At 37.5% G+C, this 20,187-nt stretch overlaps 1 protein-coding gene across 6 annotated transcripts in view; it reads right to left on the bottom strand.

Annotated features, from left to right (window-relative positions):
- LOC133527396 (pickpocket protein 28-like) overlaps positions 1–20,187 on the bottom strand; it is a 38,824-nt gene that overhangs the window by 496 nt on the left and 18,141 nt on the right. For 2 of the 6 annotated variants that reach the window (XM_061864385.1, XM_061864386.1), the window contains 11 exons: positions 14,357–14,486; positions 13,698–13,813; positions 10,709–10,805; positions 8,618–8,763; positions 7,248–7,356; positions 7,042–7,131; positions 5,947–6,086; positions 4,945–5,075; positions 3,239–3,298; positions 2,441–2,618; positions 1,294–1,467 (listed from right to left, as the gene is read on the bottom strand). In XM_061864385.1, the coding sequence (XP_061720369.1) occupies positions 1,294–1,467; positions 2,441–2,618; positions 3,239–3,298; positions 4,945–5,075; positions 5,947–6,086; positions 7,042–7,131; positions 7,248–7,356; positions 8,618–8,763; positions 10,709–10,805; positions 13,698–13,813; positions 14,357–14,470 (1,355 nt within the window). In that variant the 5' untranslated portion in view covers positions 14,471–14,486. Of the gene's footprint in view, positions 1–1,293; positions 1,468–2,440; positions 2,619–3,238; positions 3,299–4,944; positions 5,076–5,946; positions 6,087–7,041; positions 7,132–7,247; positions 7,357–8,617; positions 8,764–10,708; positions 10,806–13,697; positions 13,814–14,356; positions 14,487–17,944; positions 18,137–19,007; positions 20,124–20,187 lie in introns of those variants that run through there. The other 4 variants (XM_061864382.1, XM_061864381.1, XM_061864383.1 and 1 more) reach the window with 4 other exon arrangements.

Below are 20,187 nucleotides of genomic sequence, written 5' to 3'. Positions count from 1 at the left end.
TATGCCTATTTAAGTATGTCGTATACAAATAATTTTAAAATTCACGTGATATCCCGTAAATAAGAACTCCACCCATATGTATTAATCACAGCACAATTGCTATGAAGTAGTTTCCGAGATTATTTGAAGTAAGTATACCTCATTCGGCATAATATTTAGTATTTACATAACCAGTCAGGGAGCGCCAAAAATGGCCACCTGATAGTAAAGTAGTAGACGCTTTCAATAAGACTGAAGAAAGAAGACCCCATGAAGAGACCCATGATGCATCCGCAATTTAAAAAAAAAGCTGCCAAGTGCAAGTCGGACTCGCCCATGAAGGGTTCCGTACATTTATGACGTATTAAAAAAACTACTTACTAGATCTCGTTCAAACCAATTTCCGGTGGAAGTTTGCATGGTAATTGTACATCATATATTTTTTTTAGTTATATCATTCTCTTTTCAGTTTAGATTTTTTTTTTATTAGAAACCTCAATATCATTTTTGAAGACCTTTCCATAGATACACCACACGTATAGGTTTGATAAAAAAAATTGAGTTTTGAGTTCTAAGTATGGGGAACACCGAAGTTTTGCGAAAAGCCAAAGTGAATGGGATCGAAGTCTATATTATGCGACGACAACTTCGTTGGGGCGGCCACGTTTCAAGGATGGCTGAGGGACTGGTGGCTAAGCGCATCTTTTACTCGGAGCTGGAGGAGGGCAAGCGAAAGCACGGCGGGCAACTTCTCAGGTATAAAGATGTGCTTAAGCGCCACATGAAGAGCTGCAACATTGACCCGTTTCTGTGGGAGAAGCAGGCGGCCGACCGCCCTGTGTGGAGATCTTTCGTAGTTAAGCAAACAAGTGATTTTGAATCCCGTCGACTTGTGGAACTCGATGTCAGACGGGATGAGCTGAAAGCCCGCCCACCAGCGGCTATTACGTACAATTACGTGAATGGTGTGCTTTCTTGCCCGTCGTGTGCACGGGTCTTCGCAAATAAAATCGGCTACGCGAGCCACTTGCGTGCACACCAACGTATTCGACGGAGCTGAAACAGTCGCCGTGGTCGAAACCGGCCGGGAGAGTATAACTACTTACCAAGTTTCAACAGTCTAGTTCTTATAGTTTCGGAAAAAAGTGGCTGTGACATACGGACGGACAGACAGACAGAAATGACGAATCCATAAGGGTTCTTGCCATTTGGCTACGGAACCCTAAAAACGCCCTCGTACGGTGGCGCAGCGTCGTGAACAAGCCTTCCACAAAGTACATCACTAGCTTAGGTCGGAACGGCTTATAAGATTACCTGATAGTGAAGTAGTAGACGATCTCAACGAGACTGAGAAAGGAGAAGCCCATGAAAAGCCCCATGATGCCTCCACAGTTGGCGACGAAGTCCACGCCTCCATACAGCTCTGAGCGGCGCAGCGTCGTGAATAGGTCTTCGGCGAAGTATATCACCAGGCCTGAAGGTATGCGCCTGAGGGTGAAGGCAAACCGCTTATAAAAAAATACACAAATATAAATAGTTCTATAGTAGGTAAACAGGTAAATGACCCCTGAAAATGAATGATATCCTGTTTAACCCCCATATTCATAAACCTTTGCGGGCCTAATTTAGTTAAATTATGTTTTATTCCTTTCTTACAAATACATAAGTCAAAATGACAGATAAAGACAAACGATTAATGGCTAAGGGACATTTTTCTAGGACCAAGTACTAAGTGGTCAGATGGCGATCAGACTATATACGTTTAGCTTTCGAAAAACTACCTAAGCCTACGTGTATGTCAGCGATGTGCAGGTATTAAGTAAGTATATGTCCTTGAAACAAAAACATTTGACCATGTCTTAACAATTAAAGCTTTTCTGGGGCAGAAGTTACTTGCCCCTTTTTTGTCAGTCTGTATCTTAGTGGCTACAGCCAACTACATCGGAAATAGTAAGATATTTTATAGCAATTTGTACATTGCTAGAGTATATTAAAACGTTCAACAACACAGGGTTCGAATTCGAACTTCAGATCTTACCAATAAGTTTCTCAGAGTATATGCATGAAATATATATTTTTTCTATTCGTCGACTGTAATGGTTGAATAAGATTTCGCATACCAAACTATAATTAATTGCGTGCTTTTCATGTATAGGTAAGTAAATATTCATTTCGATACGCTTTAATCAACTATAAAAAAAATTACCAATCACGTGCCGCCACGCTCCCATAGAAAATACATAAACGGGTGGGACTGGTTGCTGGTCGCGCGTTTATGTCTTTTGTATGTACTACATTTTTGTCTACTGATATACTTACCAATTTTCGTTAATTATTTAGGTTTTATTGTAAAAAAAGTATTATTTAGATGACTCGTAGAAAAAGTATTGTATACAATAGTGATATAATCAATAGTGATTTAACCGGAGCACACGGTGAAGGAAAACATGAAATAAATTACCATCCATTGGCTACGTCAGAATCAGTATTGTCCATGTAATTAGACAGATTGTAGACGGCCTGGGACACCTCAGCGTCATATTTCAGTTCCGTGCACGCTTGCAGGCAATCACAAGCTTCCAAATCAGAGTGTGAATCAGTTTTCATCGTCAGTACAGACTTTCTTAACGATAGTTCCTCTGAAATTATACAAATACTTATCTTTAATATATATTAGAAAAAAATATTCAAAAGGTTTTTTTTTTCAATTTAAATTACCTTATATAAGATACAGCGTGTATTTTTGATACGACCACATAATCGAAGGTTAATAGTTAGTTAAGCCTTTAACGAACACACTCTCATAGGTTGTATAGAAAATGGATGACTTTTATTTTTTCATATAAAATAATACAGCCAGCAATGTATCACTACTTTGTGCTAACTCAAAATGTCACATTAATGACGCGACGTCACGACTGTCACAAGTGATCACGATGTACGAAATACGGTTTAAGAGGAATTTCCTCCCGCGGAGGCTCCGGCTGTGGAATGAGCTCCCTGCCGAGGTTTTCCCGAGGGTATACAGTATGGGGTTCTTCAAAAAAGGACTGTACAGGTTTTTAAAGGGTCGGCAACGCGCATGTAACACCTCTGGAGCTGCAAGCGTCCATAGGCTGCGGTGACTGCTAACCATCAGGCGGGCCGTATGCTTGTTTGCCAGCGACGTGGTATAAAAAAAAAACTTTATATAGTCTAAGAGAGTTATAATAGTTATTACGGAGATAGATAGATTTAATTGGAGTACGTGCGTACATACCAAAAGCATCTTGAATACATTTCTGTTTCCCTCCTCCGCATACTTTTGTTTCCTGATCATCTGAAAAAAAAAGGTGTACATCGAGCTGCATAATTTCATGAACTCACTATGAATGGAATCCATTCTAAAGCGCTAATTATACATCCACACTTCCATATTTCGTTCTGACAATCGTTTTACTTAAATACTTTATCTCTATCTCTAATTGCCAAAAATGTTCGATGTTTGATATTTTTGCATATGAACCATTTTTTTACATTTCAAATATTTTAAACGATGTGTTGATATTTGCTGAAGCGGAAAAATACTCTTTCTCGGGCCCGAAATTGGGTCTGATATCAGGCCTGATAAAGTATGGATTCAAAGTGGTCATGTACTTTTGCTGCTGCGTGTACATTTTGCTTTGTGCAAAAACTCTTTGCAATGTTCACTTGAGCAATGAAAACGAGACAATTTGTCCGAAACAAGTGTCCCGTTTTATTGAATGCTCTAGCTAAGGCATTTAAGGCGCCTTAAGTTCGGGGTGCTTAGCCAATCTTTAACGCTCCGTAGCGTAGTTATCTCTCTCTACAGGTGATTCATGAGACGTGAGCAGGAGTAAGCCTACACAATCAGTAAATGTTAATGAACCGTTCACCATCATATTTAAATAAAACAATCACGCTTTTTATCTGTTATTTAACTTTTTGTTAAGGACAAATTTGATTATCTACAATCATGGACACCTTACAATACTTAATTAACGAAGATAAAACCTCTTTAACCGTTATGACAGCACTTTGATTATGAAGAAAATAAAATGTCACACTTGAGTGATATACAATTTTATAAAAGTAACCACACTCCGATGACATTCAATTTGTCACTTATTATGGATAAAACAAAGAGGGTGACCATAAATATCGTAAATAAAATAAAACTCTTTTTTTTTAACAGTAAAAATTAAATTAACGTTAATATCACAAATATTGGTACGAAACAGTTGCTGATAATTTGCTGAATATGCAGGCTTGATCCTGCTCATGTCTCCTGAATCATCCTGTATACCTCTTCCATATTACCGCGACAGTGATAGTTGCGTTTCTTTCGCTATACTACGGAGCGTAAACGATTACCACGTTGGCTACAAACTGACAGCAGGCGGACGGCCGTGCTTGCCCAAGATAACATTTCGTTTTTCAATTGCAATTTTCATGTTATTATTGTTAAGTTTGTGTAAAAATAGTTAGCAGTTAGATGATGATGATTTTTTATCTATACTGTAAAAGTTGTTTACTCGGGTTTCGAAACGATGAAGTTACTAGGCCTTAAGGTTGTTATTAATATTTTTTGGCAAGCATATTATGATGTAAAAAAGCACTACGTTTTTTTTTCAGAAACTACTGGCTGAAATACACATTAATGGTTTGAAAATTTTACTCAAAATTCTGGGAATATACAATATGTAACACAAAGAGTGAATCCGTTTAAGGGCACATTTGGTATCGTGTTTTGATCAGGAAAAACTAGAATAAAAAAAAATTACCCGAAAAAACATTCTATGGGGCAGGTCATCGTCTAAGACGGCCAACCCTCATACAAAGGCCAAATATTTTTCGCGTCAAAAAATGTTTCTTCTACTTTTTCCTAATCAGGATCATGCCCTTATAAGGATCTCCGCGATTTTTGAGAATATCTTACAATATTAAGTACAATCAAGATCTTACGTGGCATGTAAAGAGGCACACAACCACAAATTTTGGCAGTGAAATTAGATGAACACTCCAGCTCACAGTTCCTTTGTGTGTAAATACGGAAAAAGCGGAGATAGCGATCCTCGGGAAAATAACACCGTCGTCTGAAAAAATAAAAATTACTTAGTTTAAAAACGATTTTGCTGTGTTTAAGGTTGTGGCGACAGATATTTTAATTGTTAATATATTAATAAATAATGTTAATGTTATTATATTCAAACGCCATTACGGTTCCGCGCGACGCGAGCGCGGTGAACAAGAACTTGCCTTATCGCTCGGTTCGCTTCGCCGTAGATCGGCGACCCGAGCGTGCATTCGTGCGCGCTCGGAAATCCTAGTTAGTCGGCAGATATCCACTCACGAGGCTGGACGCATGCGCTCGCGCCGCCCGAGTACCGGTTAATGCTTACGCACCGACTCGCTTACATTTGGGATTAAATTCGGTTTGCGCTGCGCGCCGAATAGCGCTTATAGTTTTAGTTTCTTTTTATGTACGCTATCCTTATGTGCTTTTTCTATCTCCTGTGCTTACTTTAAGTTTCTCTTCAACTGTACTGTGCTGTGCTTTGTACTCTTATTTCTTTTCTTTGTGCTTGTCGCTACTCTTGTGTGCCGTCCATGACATATATATTACTTTATATGTTGTACATGAATGCAATAAATGATATGATTATGATTATCACACTGGAACATTAATCCTCCAATGAAGTATGAAACTTCCAAATAACTGACATTGTTGTCATGCGACGATTAACCTTGTTTTATAAGCATTGGAAAAATTAATCGTTACAACTACACCTTTGCTTCATTGAGACATACACTTTTAACTAAACCCTTCACTAAATTTATGTTACTATATCATGCTACGGTGGTATTCACAACATGCAGCGTCCACCTAAGACCTATAAAAATTCCTAAAGAGTATTAGGTTTTTATTTTTTTAAGAAAAAAATGGCTAGGTATGAAGTAACTTACTTGCTAGGAGAATAACCCTTTAGCCCTTCCGAAGTATCCATCATTTTGGGAGTGATGGCGGCTGCCGATTGGTACTGTATTGGCAATCTGAAGAAGTTCTGACCCATATTTGGTAATTCGGCGGGATTGTGAAGCCAGACCTATTGAAATTAAAATAAAATCCATATTAAACAAAGACGGTCAGTTCAACACTGTACAAGTAGTGTGTTTAAGAAGTTGTGCATTGGAGGGTCTAACCACCTCGTGGTTTAAATCGAAATTAATGACATTTCCACGTGTGCGCGTAGGGCTTTCAATCCGGATAAAACGAATAATTCCAATAACACTTTGTATGCCAAAAATCTCATTGTATTTTTTAAGAAAATAATTCGAAAAACGTTAGAAGTTGTAATAAAAACGCTAAAGAAGGTGATTGCGGCACTCAATACAGCAATTAGCGAGATTAAAGCGCTCGCTAGACGGTCGCTGACAAGTCTCAGAACGTCTGACCTTGGTCTGCGGGTCGTCGTGAGTTGTTTGGCTATAACTAGACGGCTGGCCAGACAAAATCAAAATCATCGACAGTAAGAAAACCTTCATAGTCTAAAGCGATAGGGACTTAAGTATCAAAAAAGGTACATAGTAACGTTTCAAATCATTAAACATTTTTATGCAGCGATAACTTTTTTCACACAAAGATTTGGGATTACATGCCATAGTAAAAGTTTTAGAACTTTGATAACCTATCCAGTGACATATCGCTTGTCCTTATTGGTCAATAGGCCAATCTGACCACCCTCCTTTATTTTCTATATAAAAAACATGTAAATTATAGATAAATTCATTACAAGGAAATTCTTTTGATTTTAAAAGCAATGTTGATTATAGTCTATACTTATGTTGAAGTTTTATTCCTAATTATATTTGAATATTTTATGTGATTGAATTCTAGAATTTTATAGTATACTCTATGTGTAAACACGAACCTTAACGATTAAAACCGAGACGTCTCGAGTGTCAGTGGAAATAATCGTACTGTGCCTTAATCTTAAGTGCAGTTTGCCTCTCAACTTCTGAATTCCTTGTCATGAAATACCTACATACAACACAACGCACCTTAAAGCCTTGGACGGGTCCACGGCAAACTAGATCCATATCTCGAGTATCGGTCGTTAAAACAACTTCGAACTCGACTCCACCGTAGCTCTGAAATTGCATAGGTACCTTACTTACTTACATTACATACTAGATTTGTTGCAGTGATAATTATGGCAACCAAAATATAACTTTTTCTGACCTAATAGAGGCAGCTAAGTACTTACGGGTCCTCGCAATGGGTAGGTGTTGACATTCGTATCTGGGGGGTAACCTTTGTCTAAACTCCATTCACTATCATTCTGAATAGCGACGTGATAGTAATCTTTGTGTAAACTGAAAAAAATCACAATACGTGCAAATCACTAGTAATGTTAAATCAAGTTATGATTTGTAAAGATCGAATGCGACTCCCGAGTTGTAAGTGCTACGCCGTAGCCCATAGAAAGTGTTTGTCGTTTTGTAGCGAAAATTCTTCGTAGCGTGATGTCGCAATATCGCATCACTATTCGCAACGAAAGGACGAAATTTATTAACGGCCTAATTCTAAGAATGAAATACGATAACGATAAGTTCTGGGTTAGACAAGTTCTTATTTAGTTATCGTTTGTATGTCGTATAATTGACAGAAGCAGCTCAATTCGGGCAACCAATGTCACTCAACGATCGATAACTAAACCATGTCGTTTAGTTATCGATCGTTCCAAGATCTTAAACGTGTCGTAATCATTCTTCGAATCGGGCCCTAACTTAACACATGCACCGCTGAACTACGGTCGTAACGCTACGTCGTAGCCAATAACATGGATTTCCCGATACGAAGCATAAATGCCTCGTAGAGGCAAAAGTACAATGTGTCGTGATTTGCAAAGGCAATGAAAAGGCAGCAAACGAAATTGCGATTTTCGATGTTTGCGTTAGGCCCACAGAATTTAAAATTAAAAATACTTCGTAAAATATTCTGTACTATACCGTGTTATTTGAAATGAATTTTTCTAACCTCAAAAGTAGTGGTAGGTAATTTACTTTTTCTTCCGAAATACTAGCCCATGATATCTGGGGCACGGCAGTGCCCCCGCCAAGTCAAGCAAAACAACGGCACGGCCGTACCATCCGTGTGACCATATCAATATTAAAAATCTCTTATGTTTTAAATAAACAGAATGACTTAGCCATCGCATGAAAACACAAGTAATACATATATTATTATATTAAATTAGATTGTTTGGTGCGATGGCCAAGTCAATCTATTTATTTAAAACATAAAAGACTTTTAATATTAATATGGCCACTATAAGATGTTGTTAGGTTAGCTAATTACGTAATAACTTAAGGCAGAAGCTCCCTCAAGTCCCTACTAAATTAACCGACTTGGTATTACATAGATCTCACAACTTTTTACGGTAAAAGAACTGAATTGCGAGGGAATTCATTGGTTCATGGTACCAATAAATTAATATTACTATTTGTAAAAAATATTGTACCGTTTATTTGTGCCGGTCGAACGGTACGGTACGGTCCGGTAAAACGGACTAAAGTTAAGCTCTAAGTTGCGTCTAACCATAAATAATGTAAAATACAGTTCAGTTCGTATTACTTTTCAGTCCTAAAAATTTTCTCGGCAGAAAGCATGTTGAAGGTAAAACAGTAGCCGTCCTTGGTCAGTGTGTGATAAAACATATCTCCGCAACTCAAGTTTTTCCATAAGCACTTTAGAAATAAGTCGTCGCGGGTCGGAGCTAGCTGAAATTAAATTAATAATTTCTTTATTAATGTACAAGTTTTTGACAGTAACATATTTTGTCATTTATAGATAGTGTCATTCACGAAGATGCGAGCCAGGCTGACGCAACTAGGAACAAAATAAGTTTTGTATGGAACTTGTTTCGCAAATCTTTGCCAACGAAGAAAAATAAAACGTCAGTGCTATTTATTCTGTCAAGTTTACATCAAGTCAACTGTCAGCCTAATTGTTTTGTTTGTTATGAAGGCTTCAATGTTTTGTTCGGGTATTTCGTGCAATTTCTTTATTATTTAGTGAAAATATCGAAAATAGTGAACCGTGATCAGAGTAAAGAACGAGTTTGTTACAATGCCACCGAGAAAACGGTTTACTAAGTGTGAAATATGTGGCAAGCGAGCCACTCGAGAAATTCACGAAAAAAGGGATTTTATGACGAAATTTCCCTTGGATAAAGACCGGTACGTATTGCTTTAGATACTTTTGACCTTATTTTGGTGCAGCAAGCTTTAAACACATCGAAAATTTGATATTTTATATTATTTTTAGTTGTGAACTAGGGATGTACTAAAACTATCGATAATTGTATGTTTATTTGTATATCAGTGTAAGTAATTAAATAAAATATGTGAAATTTCCTGAGAACTTGCATGCAATGTGACACAAAATTAATTCGTCGAAGATTTTCAGTGGAAAATTATCTATCATCTATGCATTAATGGTCATTATTTAACATATATGATTTGATTTATAGATGCATATTAGCGCTAAATAATCAGTTGATCATCTCATTAGCAAACACTTGGAATATAAACTGTACATAACCAAGGCTGTATGTTTTCAGATGCAGGCAGTGGGTTAAATTTGTTGGGAACGAAGACCTGATACATCTTCCCATAGAAAAGTTACATTTATTGAAACATGTATCTGCAGATCATTTTAAAAATAGTGCTTTTAATAAAAATAAATTAAGAAAAAAAATAGTGAAGGATTTTATAATTACAATCTGAGTGTAACGAGGTATTCTAAAATAGAATCGTAGCGTAGTGAGGGATTCAAGTGTTAACGCCTATGGGTGGTATTCCACCTATGCAATTTCTTTGTCAGACGCAATGACATTGGACCAAGAAACTGGATAGGTGGAATACCACCCTAAGGTGGAAATATTTTTGCTACCACGTGATAAATTTACATACTGCTTTTCACATCACCTGTGAGGAAATTATTATGGTACAAATAAATAAATAAATTTAATCAATGGTAATTAAATAATTTAACCTAAGAAGTATGCAAAAAGAGGAAAAAAGTGATCCCTCCTAGTAGGGAAAAAGTGCTACTTTGATCCTTCCTAGTGGTGAATAACAACAAGGTGTTCTAAAAAAAAAATCGAGTCCACATTAAGCCCGACCACGTATTAGTCCACTCATAGAACTATTCACTATATAACATATAACTTAAATGTGGACTCGATCCTAACTTGATTTCGAGTACAAAATTTGTAGACAAGAGTCTATTTTTCAACCCTCCCCATTTTACGATATCGATAAGAAACGCAAGCGTGTAGCGTACTACACTATTTAAATTGTTTATGTTGGTACTATGGTTCTTTGACAGTTCTTTGTCGTACATTTTGGTAATGATTTGCGAAACAAAGGGATTCCACTCGCTAGCTAGAAGTCCCGTCTCTTAAAACGTAGTGATTATATGCTCTTTGATGCGAGCCTTGATTCGTAATGTCATATTATTAAAGTTTAGATTTGACAAATCTGCGCGTCATCGTGGATGACACGAAGTATAGAGACTAAAAGTTGTAAAATAAGATTCATCTCTATAATTATCTGATCCTGAGAAGTAGCAATCCTAATAGGTACCTACTGGTAGTTAGTAGATAGGAATGTATATATTCCAACATATTTTAGAAAGACACAATTTATGATAAGTAAGTACCTTTTGCAGAGTTTCAATGGAGGTTTTATTGGCGAATTGTGGTCCATCACTTTCAGGATTGTTGCACAACAACAGCATGTCTTGGTAAGTATTTAAACTGAAATGCAATATTTTTATTAATTTTACTTAATATCCCGGGGCAAGTAATATATGCATGTACGTTTTCCTTAGCACAATTTCCTTCTATTAGCTGTCCTCTCTCTGCGTAATAAACTTATGGCGTTATTCATAATCTTCATAAACATATATCTGTTACTTAAGTAACTCTATAACAAGCATTTATTTTATGAATAACAGGGTTAGTATATTTTGCTTTTCCAGTAACACAGATTTTATTTTTATTTTATTTATTTAAGGTTCACCAACAATTGTTGACATCGATACATTCAAAACGTACAAGCTAATACATGTAAGGAGTGGTGTCACAATTACTTACAGGTAAACACGGCATGCGAAACAAATATAAGTAAACAACTATAGAAGTACCAAAATTTTAACTTAAATTCTAATTACTTATGTTTAAAAAAATATTTTCGGACAGATTTTATAAATTTATTTAGTGGGTCATAGTGCATATCCGCCTTGTCACAGCAATCATTAGCAATTCTACATAACCTGCATATTGGAGAGTTAGTGCCTGAAACTGATCTTCTAGGCGGGGCGTAAAGAGGGGTGATAGCATTACGGGGGAAACGGGATGGAGCACGAAAGTTCAACAATGTCAGCAGTTGTGGACAATCTATTTTGTGGTTCACTAACTTGTACAAAAAAGTTGCATCTAGGAGCGTCCGTCGATCTTCTAGGGAATCCATCTTGAAATATTGCAGTTTCCTTTGATAGGATATTGATCTTTTAGCCATAACAGGTGCCTGAAATGCTAAGTGACGAGTGAACCTTTTTTGAATACGCTCTAACCGTAATGAGTGGGTAGCATAATGCGGCCTCCAGACAACGCTGCAATATTCCAAAATACTCCTCGTCAGACTATTGTATAGCAATATTTTGGTTGCGCTGCGCCTAAATGATTTAGTGCTTCTCATGACAAAGCCCAAAGTCTTAGATGCCCTCTTGACAATATTTTCTATGTGGGGAATAAACGTTAATTTGTTGTCGAAAAGAACTCCAAGATCGCGAGTGTTCTCAACTTCGATTAGGTTGCAACCGTCTATATGGTAGTCTGACTGTGTTACATTTTGTTTTCGAGTGAATTTCATATGGATGCATTTTTTGATGTTAATGTGCATTAGGTTATGCTTACACCAACTACTCAGTCTTATAATATCGCTTTGAAGTAAGGTGATATCGTCAGTTGTGTTAATAACGCGTGCGAACTTTAGGTCATCTGCATACATAAAAACCGTAGAGTGGTGGAAGCATTCAGTTACGTCATTGATAAATAAGTTGAAAAGTATAGGACCTAAATGCGAGCCTTGAGGTACGCCAGATGTTATATTACGGTAAGACGATTCGTAGCCATTCACCACTACATAGAAAACCCTTTCACTTAAATAAGACTGTAACCATTGCAACATATTGCCTGATACACCGTATGCTGATAATTTGTACATTAGTATTGAGTGAGAGACTTTATCAAAAGCTTTACTGAAGTCAGTATATATAACGTCTGTTTGTTTACCTGAGTCCACAGCACTTGTTAGTAGCTCGGTAAAGGATACTAAGTTTGTACATGTTGATCTAGAACTCACAAATCCGTGCTGATGGTCAGTCAAATAAGGTTTGAAATGTCTTTGTATGTGAGGGTAGACAAGGGATTCTAAGACCTTAGCATAACACGATAAAATCGATATTGGTCTATAATTTGAAACTATGCTATCGTCGCCTGATTTAGGAATGGGGACAACCTTAGCGATCTTCCAGGCTGTAGGAAAGACTCCAGAAGAAAGTGATTTGTTAAAAATTCGCCATAAGGGCTCAAGCAACTGAGATGCGCAAGAAACAATGAAGATAGGTGGGACACCGTCAGGTCCGGCTCCTTTGCTACAGTCCATACTTTTCAGTTTGATAAGCAGAGCTTCTTTGTCTATGACAACAGATGAAAAGCACTGGCTATTGTTGATAAGGGATTGTGGTAACGGTGAATTATATTCCAAACCGACGTCATTAGAATCAGTGATGTACACCGAGGAAAAGTAGGATGCAAACATGTCGCAGATTTCGGTACTGTCTGTGGTGGCCATTGCCCCGTGAGACATAGATGCCGGATAAGCACTTGACCCACCTCGTTTAGCTTTTAGATGCGACCAAAACAATTTAGGATTTGCAGTAAGCTCATCTTCCACCTTAGATATATAAGCATTGTACCGAGAGGTAGCCAGACACTCGCATCGCTTGCTAAGCAATTTTAACTCTAAGGCATCCATAGGATTTTTGTATTTTTTATAGCGAACTCTTATCTTATTTTTCTCGTTTAACGCTCGTTTTAAGTTCTTATCAAACCATGGGGGAAAACGGCTGTTTTTCGGTTTAGCAAGTGGTATGTCTTCGAATCAGCTGTTTGACTACCTCCGAGAACGCGCTTAGCATATCGTTTACGTCGGTGAGGCCGGAAAATAAGTCATCCCACAGACAATTACTAAGATCTGCACGTATAAGGTCATATTTGGCTTTGTAAAAGTTTGGCCTGGTGTTAACATTATTGTACGACAATCGAGGTGCGCTTGCAAACGTTATAACAACTTCAAGTGAAGGGTGGAAAGGGTCTATATTGCTCAGAGGACTCACATTTTGAGAAACATTACATGACGCTACTGTAGACATGACTAAATCTAAAATACGACCCATATTATTAGAGATAAAATTGAATTGTTTTAACTTGTTTAGGTGCATAAAATCGATTAAGATATTGCTAAATCCTGGCACTATGTAATTACTGTCATCTTTTTGTATAAGATCCCAGCTAAGCAGATGTATAACATTCATTATTAATAAATTCTAAAACGAAGTAAATATTGATACAATGATCACTAACTCCTCCACGCTGATGGTAGAGGGCGTGCGCCTCCTTTCATGGTAAGCTTTGGTAAAGTTAAAAACCCTTTGCCGGGGCTTGGTCTCACTGCATACCGTCACTGCTGGAAACGGGATCTACAGATAAAAATAACAATCAGTGTTTTGATAAAGAGCATACCTTATAAGTACATTTAAGTGCGACATGTTTCGAAGCTCCCAGGTCTGCTTTCTGTTAGTGCTTGAGAAAGGAGACCTAGGCTCTCCGAAACATGTCGAGCGAGTAACTAAAACACGTGAGTGTAACAAACCGCAAAATTAGTTTTATATTAGTATGTCTCATTATTTTGTTTGTTAAGGCCACATGGACTATCTCCTCCTGTTGTTGAGAGTCCTACTGTCGTCAAAAGGCGATAATAGTCCTATAAATGTGTGCTTGTGATGAAATGAGGCATAATTTTGAAAGGGGTGATTTTGTAGGTGTTATTGTGTCTATCCCTAGCCTACGCTCATGAATTTAGCATAGAAATAACATCATCATCTTCCTCGCGTTGTCCCAGCATTTTGCCATGGCTCAATAGGAGGCCTGGGGCCGCTTGGCAACTAATCCTAAGAATTGGCGTAAGCATTAGTAGCGTAGAAATGACGTAGTCAGTTAAATATAAAATGAATGATACTTAAAGTCCACACGGAGTTGGTAGTGTCTGCGAAACTGACGATGACCGGGGTTTCGTCCCACTTGATCCACACTTTTCTTATGAAGACCACGCACACCATTATGCTCGCGATCACCATGCACAGCCACCATAATCTGTGACAATTACATTTGTATATAATGCCGGCTGTATACACCCGTCGAGAAACCCCGAGACAGACCATGAAGGAGTGTGATGTACATACTGCTTCCTTCTCGACTCGCTCTTACTCGTCTCGACCTTATCCAATTGAATCTGTTTTTTGCCGATACTCTCGGCTTACGACGCATGTGCATACACAGCTGGCATAAGTTATTAGTTAGAACCTATAATGAACATCCAAATCAACAGTGTCGATTCAAAAGGCACATAGATAGAGAATTCAGATGGTCTTAATGGAACAAAAGCCTGGAGAAAAGCGAACTAAAGTTGATTGAATTATGATTGAATGCAATGTCGTTTATTACCTATAGGTACAATAGTAGGTGTAGGCACGCGAGTTTACCTCTTGGCAAATGGCCAGATTTCCGATTATAGGTGGGTTTTGCTACAGCGCGTGAGGTGAATTCTTATGTGCAGCTAATGTACAGTGCGTTTAGACATTAAGGGCCGGTTGCACCAAACTGTCTGTCCCCGTAAAACGTTCGCTAAATTTTATTGTATTGGAAGTTTCATAGTAAAATACCGCGGCGCGCCCGGTGACGTTGATCAGTCTGTTAAGTGCGGAGGGTGCAACTAGCACTAAAAATTTAAGAGTCAGTAAGTACCTATATGCTAGGTTTATGTATATGATCGGCAAGTCGAGAAAGAGACACTCGACATACTCGACGATATAATTTCAGAGATTTACATCAGATATACAACGTGTCCCAAAACTCAACGATAAGCCGGCACCAGAGGATGGAGCTGCTTATGATTAGTCGAGAAAAAATAAGGAAAAAAATATATCTCAATTATTTTAGAAATTACAGAAAAAAAATGAAATTCATCGAAAATCGACATCCCTAATGGTATTTTTAACGACCATGTCACAAATATTCAAATATTACTGTTTTTTTTTTGTTTTTGGAAACTTAAGTAGCCCTGCTATCTAACACAGTTCTTAAAAATACCATAATACATGTAGTTTTTACACAAAAAATAATCAAAATTCATTTTGTCCCTACAATTTTGAAAGATTTTTTCTTACAGTCCACTTTCAATCATCATGGTGTAAAAAAATAGTATCGACACCACTATGGCAATTATTTTCAAAAGTTGACGCAACTAACCAAGATTCCAAAATGGTATAATACTTTAGGAAACCTAGTCACAAAAAAAACAACGAATTTTTAAACAAGAATCGACATTATTTAATGTTGGCGGTAATCACTTTTACTGTACCCAAAAAAGGATTTTTGTTGTTGAAAAATGTTGAATAAATGCAAAGAAATGGTACAATTTTTTTTCCTTTTTTTTAAATTCATTTACTACATTATTAATACTACAGTAAATGTTCAAATTGCCTGCCACCGGCATTAATACAGACATGACATCGCCTTAGAAATGATCGTTTTATCCGTCGTGCATATCTTCTACCATTGATATGATCCGCAGCTTGTGTGATTTTTTGGCGAAGCTCGTCCAATGTTGCTATGGGTTTTGAGTAGATTTTGTCTTTAAGACAGCCCCAGTAGAAGAAGTCCAGGGGGTTCAGGTCGGGCGAACGGGGTGGCCACAAGATAGGACCAAGTCGCCCGATCCAACGCCCTGGATACTCTTGGTTTAAGTATTCTCGCACTGCACGGGCATAGTGAGCTGGGCAACCATCATTTTGAAACCACATGTTTTGTAAATCACGTAAAGGCACGTCTTCTAATAATTCAGGCAAGTCGTTTTGTAAAAAGGTCAAATAGCCATCACCATTAAGGTTTCCTTGTAACTCAAAGGGTCCAATTACATTTCCATTTAAGATGCCCGTCCATAAGTTAACCTTGAATTGATACTGAGATTTGTCTTCTCTCATCAAGTGCGGATTTTCATTGCTCCAACTAATGTAAGTTGTGTAGATTTGAATAGCCATCTTTCTTGCAGGTTGATTCATCCGACCATAGAACTTTGTCTAAGAATTGGGGATCTTCCCTGTGCTTTTGCAGCATCGCACGGCAAAATGCGACCCGATGTGGATAGTCCCGCGGTAGTAACGTCTGCACACGCCTGTAGTGATATGGGTGAAGTCTGTGACGTTTTAGAATTCGATGTGCAGAACTTTTTGGTATTCCCGTAGCTAGTTCTATGGCACGTACCGAGGTAGTTGAATCGTTTTCTATTTCATTGAGAACTTCTTCATCGCGTTCCAATCTAGGTCTTCCAGTGTGTCTCCTGTCAAATGGTAAACGACCTTCCGCAAAGGCTTGATGTACATTAATAAACACTCGATAATCCGGATGTCTTTGAACATTTGGGTACCTTTCTCGATACAATCTGCTAGCAGCGTTAGCATTGCATCGGCATTCTCCATAAATGAGATGCATATTAGCGTATTCCAACGGTGTGTACGGTAGCGGCATGATAAACGCTAAACAATCCAGAATACGGAAAAAGTCCAATACACAAAACACAATCACAGTCCAAAATAATGCCAGGTCAGTACAGTTTGCAGATCACCAGTCCAAAAAGCAAAGCCAAGAGTTGTTAGTATGAGAGCCACATCAATTAATACGGAACGGTGCACAGCGAACAAAGGATCAGAGTGTACTGACTTGAAAATTGTATTAACTACCCACATTTTCCATTGAAATTTTAAAACTTGCAACAACAACCCTTTTCAAAAGTGATTAATATCAGCATTTAAAAATGTCGGTTCTTGTTTAAAAATTCGTTGTTTTTTGTTGTGACTAGGTTTCCCAAAGTATTATACCATTTTGGAATCTTGGTTAGTTGCGTCAACTTTTGAAAATAATTGCCATAGTGGTGTCGATACTATTTTTTTACACCATGATGATTGAAAGTGGACTGTAAGAAACAATCTTTCAAAATTGTAGGGACAAAATGAATTTTGATTATTTTTTGTGTAAAAACTACATGTATTTTGGTATTTTTAAGAACTGTGTTAGATAGCAGGGCTACTGAAGTTTCCAAAAACAAAATAAAAAACAGTAATATTTGAATATTTGTAGACATGGTCGTTAAAAATACCATTAGGGATGTCGATTTTCAATGAATTTCATTTTTTTTCTGTAATTTCTAAAATAATTGAGATATATTTTTTTCCTTATTTTTTCTCGACTAATCATAAGCAGCTCCATCCTCTGGTGCCGGCTTATCGTTGAGTTTTGGGACACGTTGTATATGAACAGTGAAAAAGTTTAGGCAAACAAAACATGGTTGGAGTTAGAAAACTGGCTGGGCCTTAAAATTAGATTAACCAAATAAGCCCTAGGGCCTATGCACACCGCGACTTTTTAACGCGCCGTCGACGCGCGTTTGTATTCATACAAGCGCAAACAAACTGCCTCATGGAATGAAAACCGCACCGTCGACGCGCGTCAGCGGCGCGTTAAAAAGTCGCGGTGCGCAACCTTCTGAACCTTGCCTTTCAAACCAATTAGATTTAGTATCCAGAAGATACCGGAACCCGTGAAGCGTGGTATTGCTCAAGAACTCCCGCGTATTGTCCCAGATCAGGTGCCGACGTGACTGACGTCTCTTAGGAGACTTCGGACCGGAGTCATTGTGATTATCACTTGTACTTTCTGCATCGCTTTTCTTTTTTGATATTGGGGAGCTAGAATTCAAAAAGTAGGAAAATATACCTACCGATACCGATACCTATATCAAACTATACTGTACCTACGGCACAGATACCAAATGTCCTGATAAAAAAATAATAGGCATATAGAAATCTTAGGCTCAGGGGAAGATGCTAGGAAGATAAATCTGAAATCACCCCATTAATAGGTACCCACGCGGGTAGGCGGGTACGTTCGTAAAGTTAGTACGAAATATAAATAAATAATAAATAAATATTTTGGGGACAATCTTACACACGTCGACTACCGACTATTAAGCAAACCTTGTACTATGGGCACTAGGCGACGATATACATACTTATATAGATAAATACATACTTACATAGATACAGGAACAAATATTCGTGTTGAACACAAAGGAACCCGGAAGCTCCTGCTTCGTAGACAGGGTCACTACACTAGGTACCGACTAGGCTAGGAGGCTTAAAAGGAGTTAGACTAAAATAAATAATAAACAAATCAAAGAGCCCACGGTATCCCCACGGTATCACATTTTTTCCTCAAACATTAAATATATCTTATATCTTATACCTTTAAACGAGCAATTCTTATATATATATATATATATATCGGGATCTCGGAAACGGCTCTAACGATTTCGATGAAATCGCTATATAGGGGTTTTCGGGGGCGATAAATCGATCTAGCTAGGTCTTATCTCTGGGAAAACGCGTATTTTTGAGTTTCAATATGTTTTCCGAGCAAAGCTCGGTCTCCGAGATATTATATGTATACATATATGTATATGCAATATTTATGAATTATATTTTTATATTGGGACCATAGATTTTATGAATTAAGTTATATAGGTATATTTTCAGCATGTTCCTTAATGTTATGACTTGCCTGTAATTATCTGCCATCTTGTTTTAAAATGACGCAACTTTTGTGTATGTTTGCAAGGGCATTTACAACAGCAAAGCGTCAAAAACGACAGCACTCTACAACTCTGACCTCACAAATGAAACTGCCAACAAATATTTAATCCAATTACCTACTTTAATTACAGAAGTGCCATTTACTTAATTAATCGGGGAATTATGCTCCCGGGAATTGTACGGGGAAGGGAGGTTATTAAGGTGAGGATAGATAAGGGTTTTAGTAACATCAGAAATTAAGATTAGTAGTGTTAAATAATTTATTATTTTGAGTAACATGAGAAAAAGTTGAGAGTGCTCATCTAGCTCCTAGCAAGCAAAAGATGCTTACGCGCTTACGTAGTGAGAGTGAGAGACTCAAAAGGCAAAGTTTTTCAAATTTGGTTTTGTATGAAAAGTACAACCTTTCACCTCAGCGGCGGGAACATGTTAGAGCTAAAAAGGTTACTTTCTTTGTGCGCAAGACATAAAATATTAATATATCTTATTTAAACATACCAAATATCATGTCCATTTTATTAGGGCGGCGAGCTAGGGAGAGGGGGTGTGACGCCCGGGTGGGTTCTTTCCTGGCGCAAAGGCTATCCATTGCAATTCAACGTAGTAACGCAGCGAGTGTGATGGGCACCATTGCGCCGGGAACAACTTTCGGGGGCCTCTTTGAGTAGTTTTTTAGTTTAGCTTAAGCTTAATTTATAATGAATGACATAATTATCTATTGACGTAATGCAAGTGTATTGTTGACTATTGTAATCCTTGACATGTAATTATCATAAAATAAATAACTTCTATTTAAACATACCTATTACATTAAATAAATAACTTAGTCTGCGGTAACCTACCAACCACAGTCTGACCAGTGAATCGTTTTATTCATCAATATTGGCAACCATAGTAACATTTATCAAAGTAACTGCCTCATGTCGCAGAAAATTAATCAGGTTAATTGAAAAAAATTATAATAATTTCTCTAATTACTCATACTTCACATGCTGCTAAAGAATCAGAGGGTTATCCTACCTACTTACCAATAATAATAATATACTTATGTTATGGAAATATAACAGTAGCGAATTTTATAGTATTTTATGCAACAGTTGTATAAGAAGGGTCAAAAAAGGCGAGTGGCGTGAGTACAATGTGAGCCG

This window comes from Cydia pomonella, chromosome 18, assembly GCF_033807575.1.
Source record: "Cydia pomonella isolate Wapato2018A chromosome 18, ilCydPomo1, whole genome shotgun sequence".
Lineage (NCBI taxonomy): Eukaryota > Metazoa > Arthropoda > Insecta > Lepidoptera > Tortricidae > Cydia > Cydia pomonella.
The sequence above is the reverse complement of the archived record's forward strand: the minus strand, read 5'-3'. Positions and strand labels throughout refer to the sequence as shown.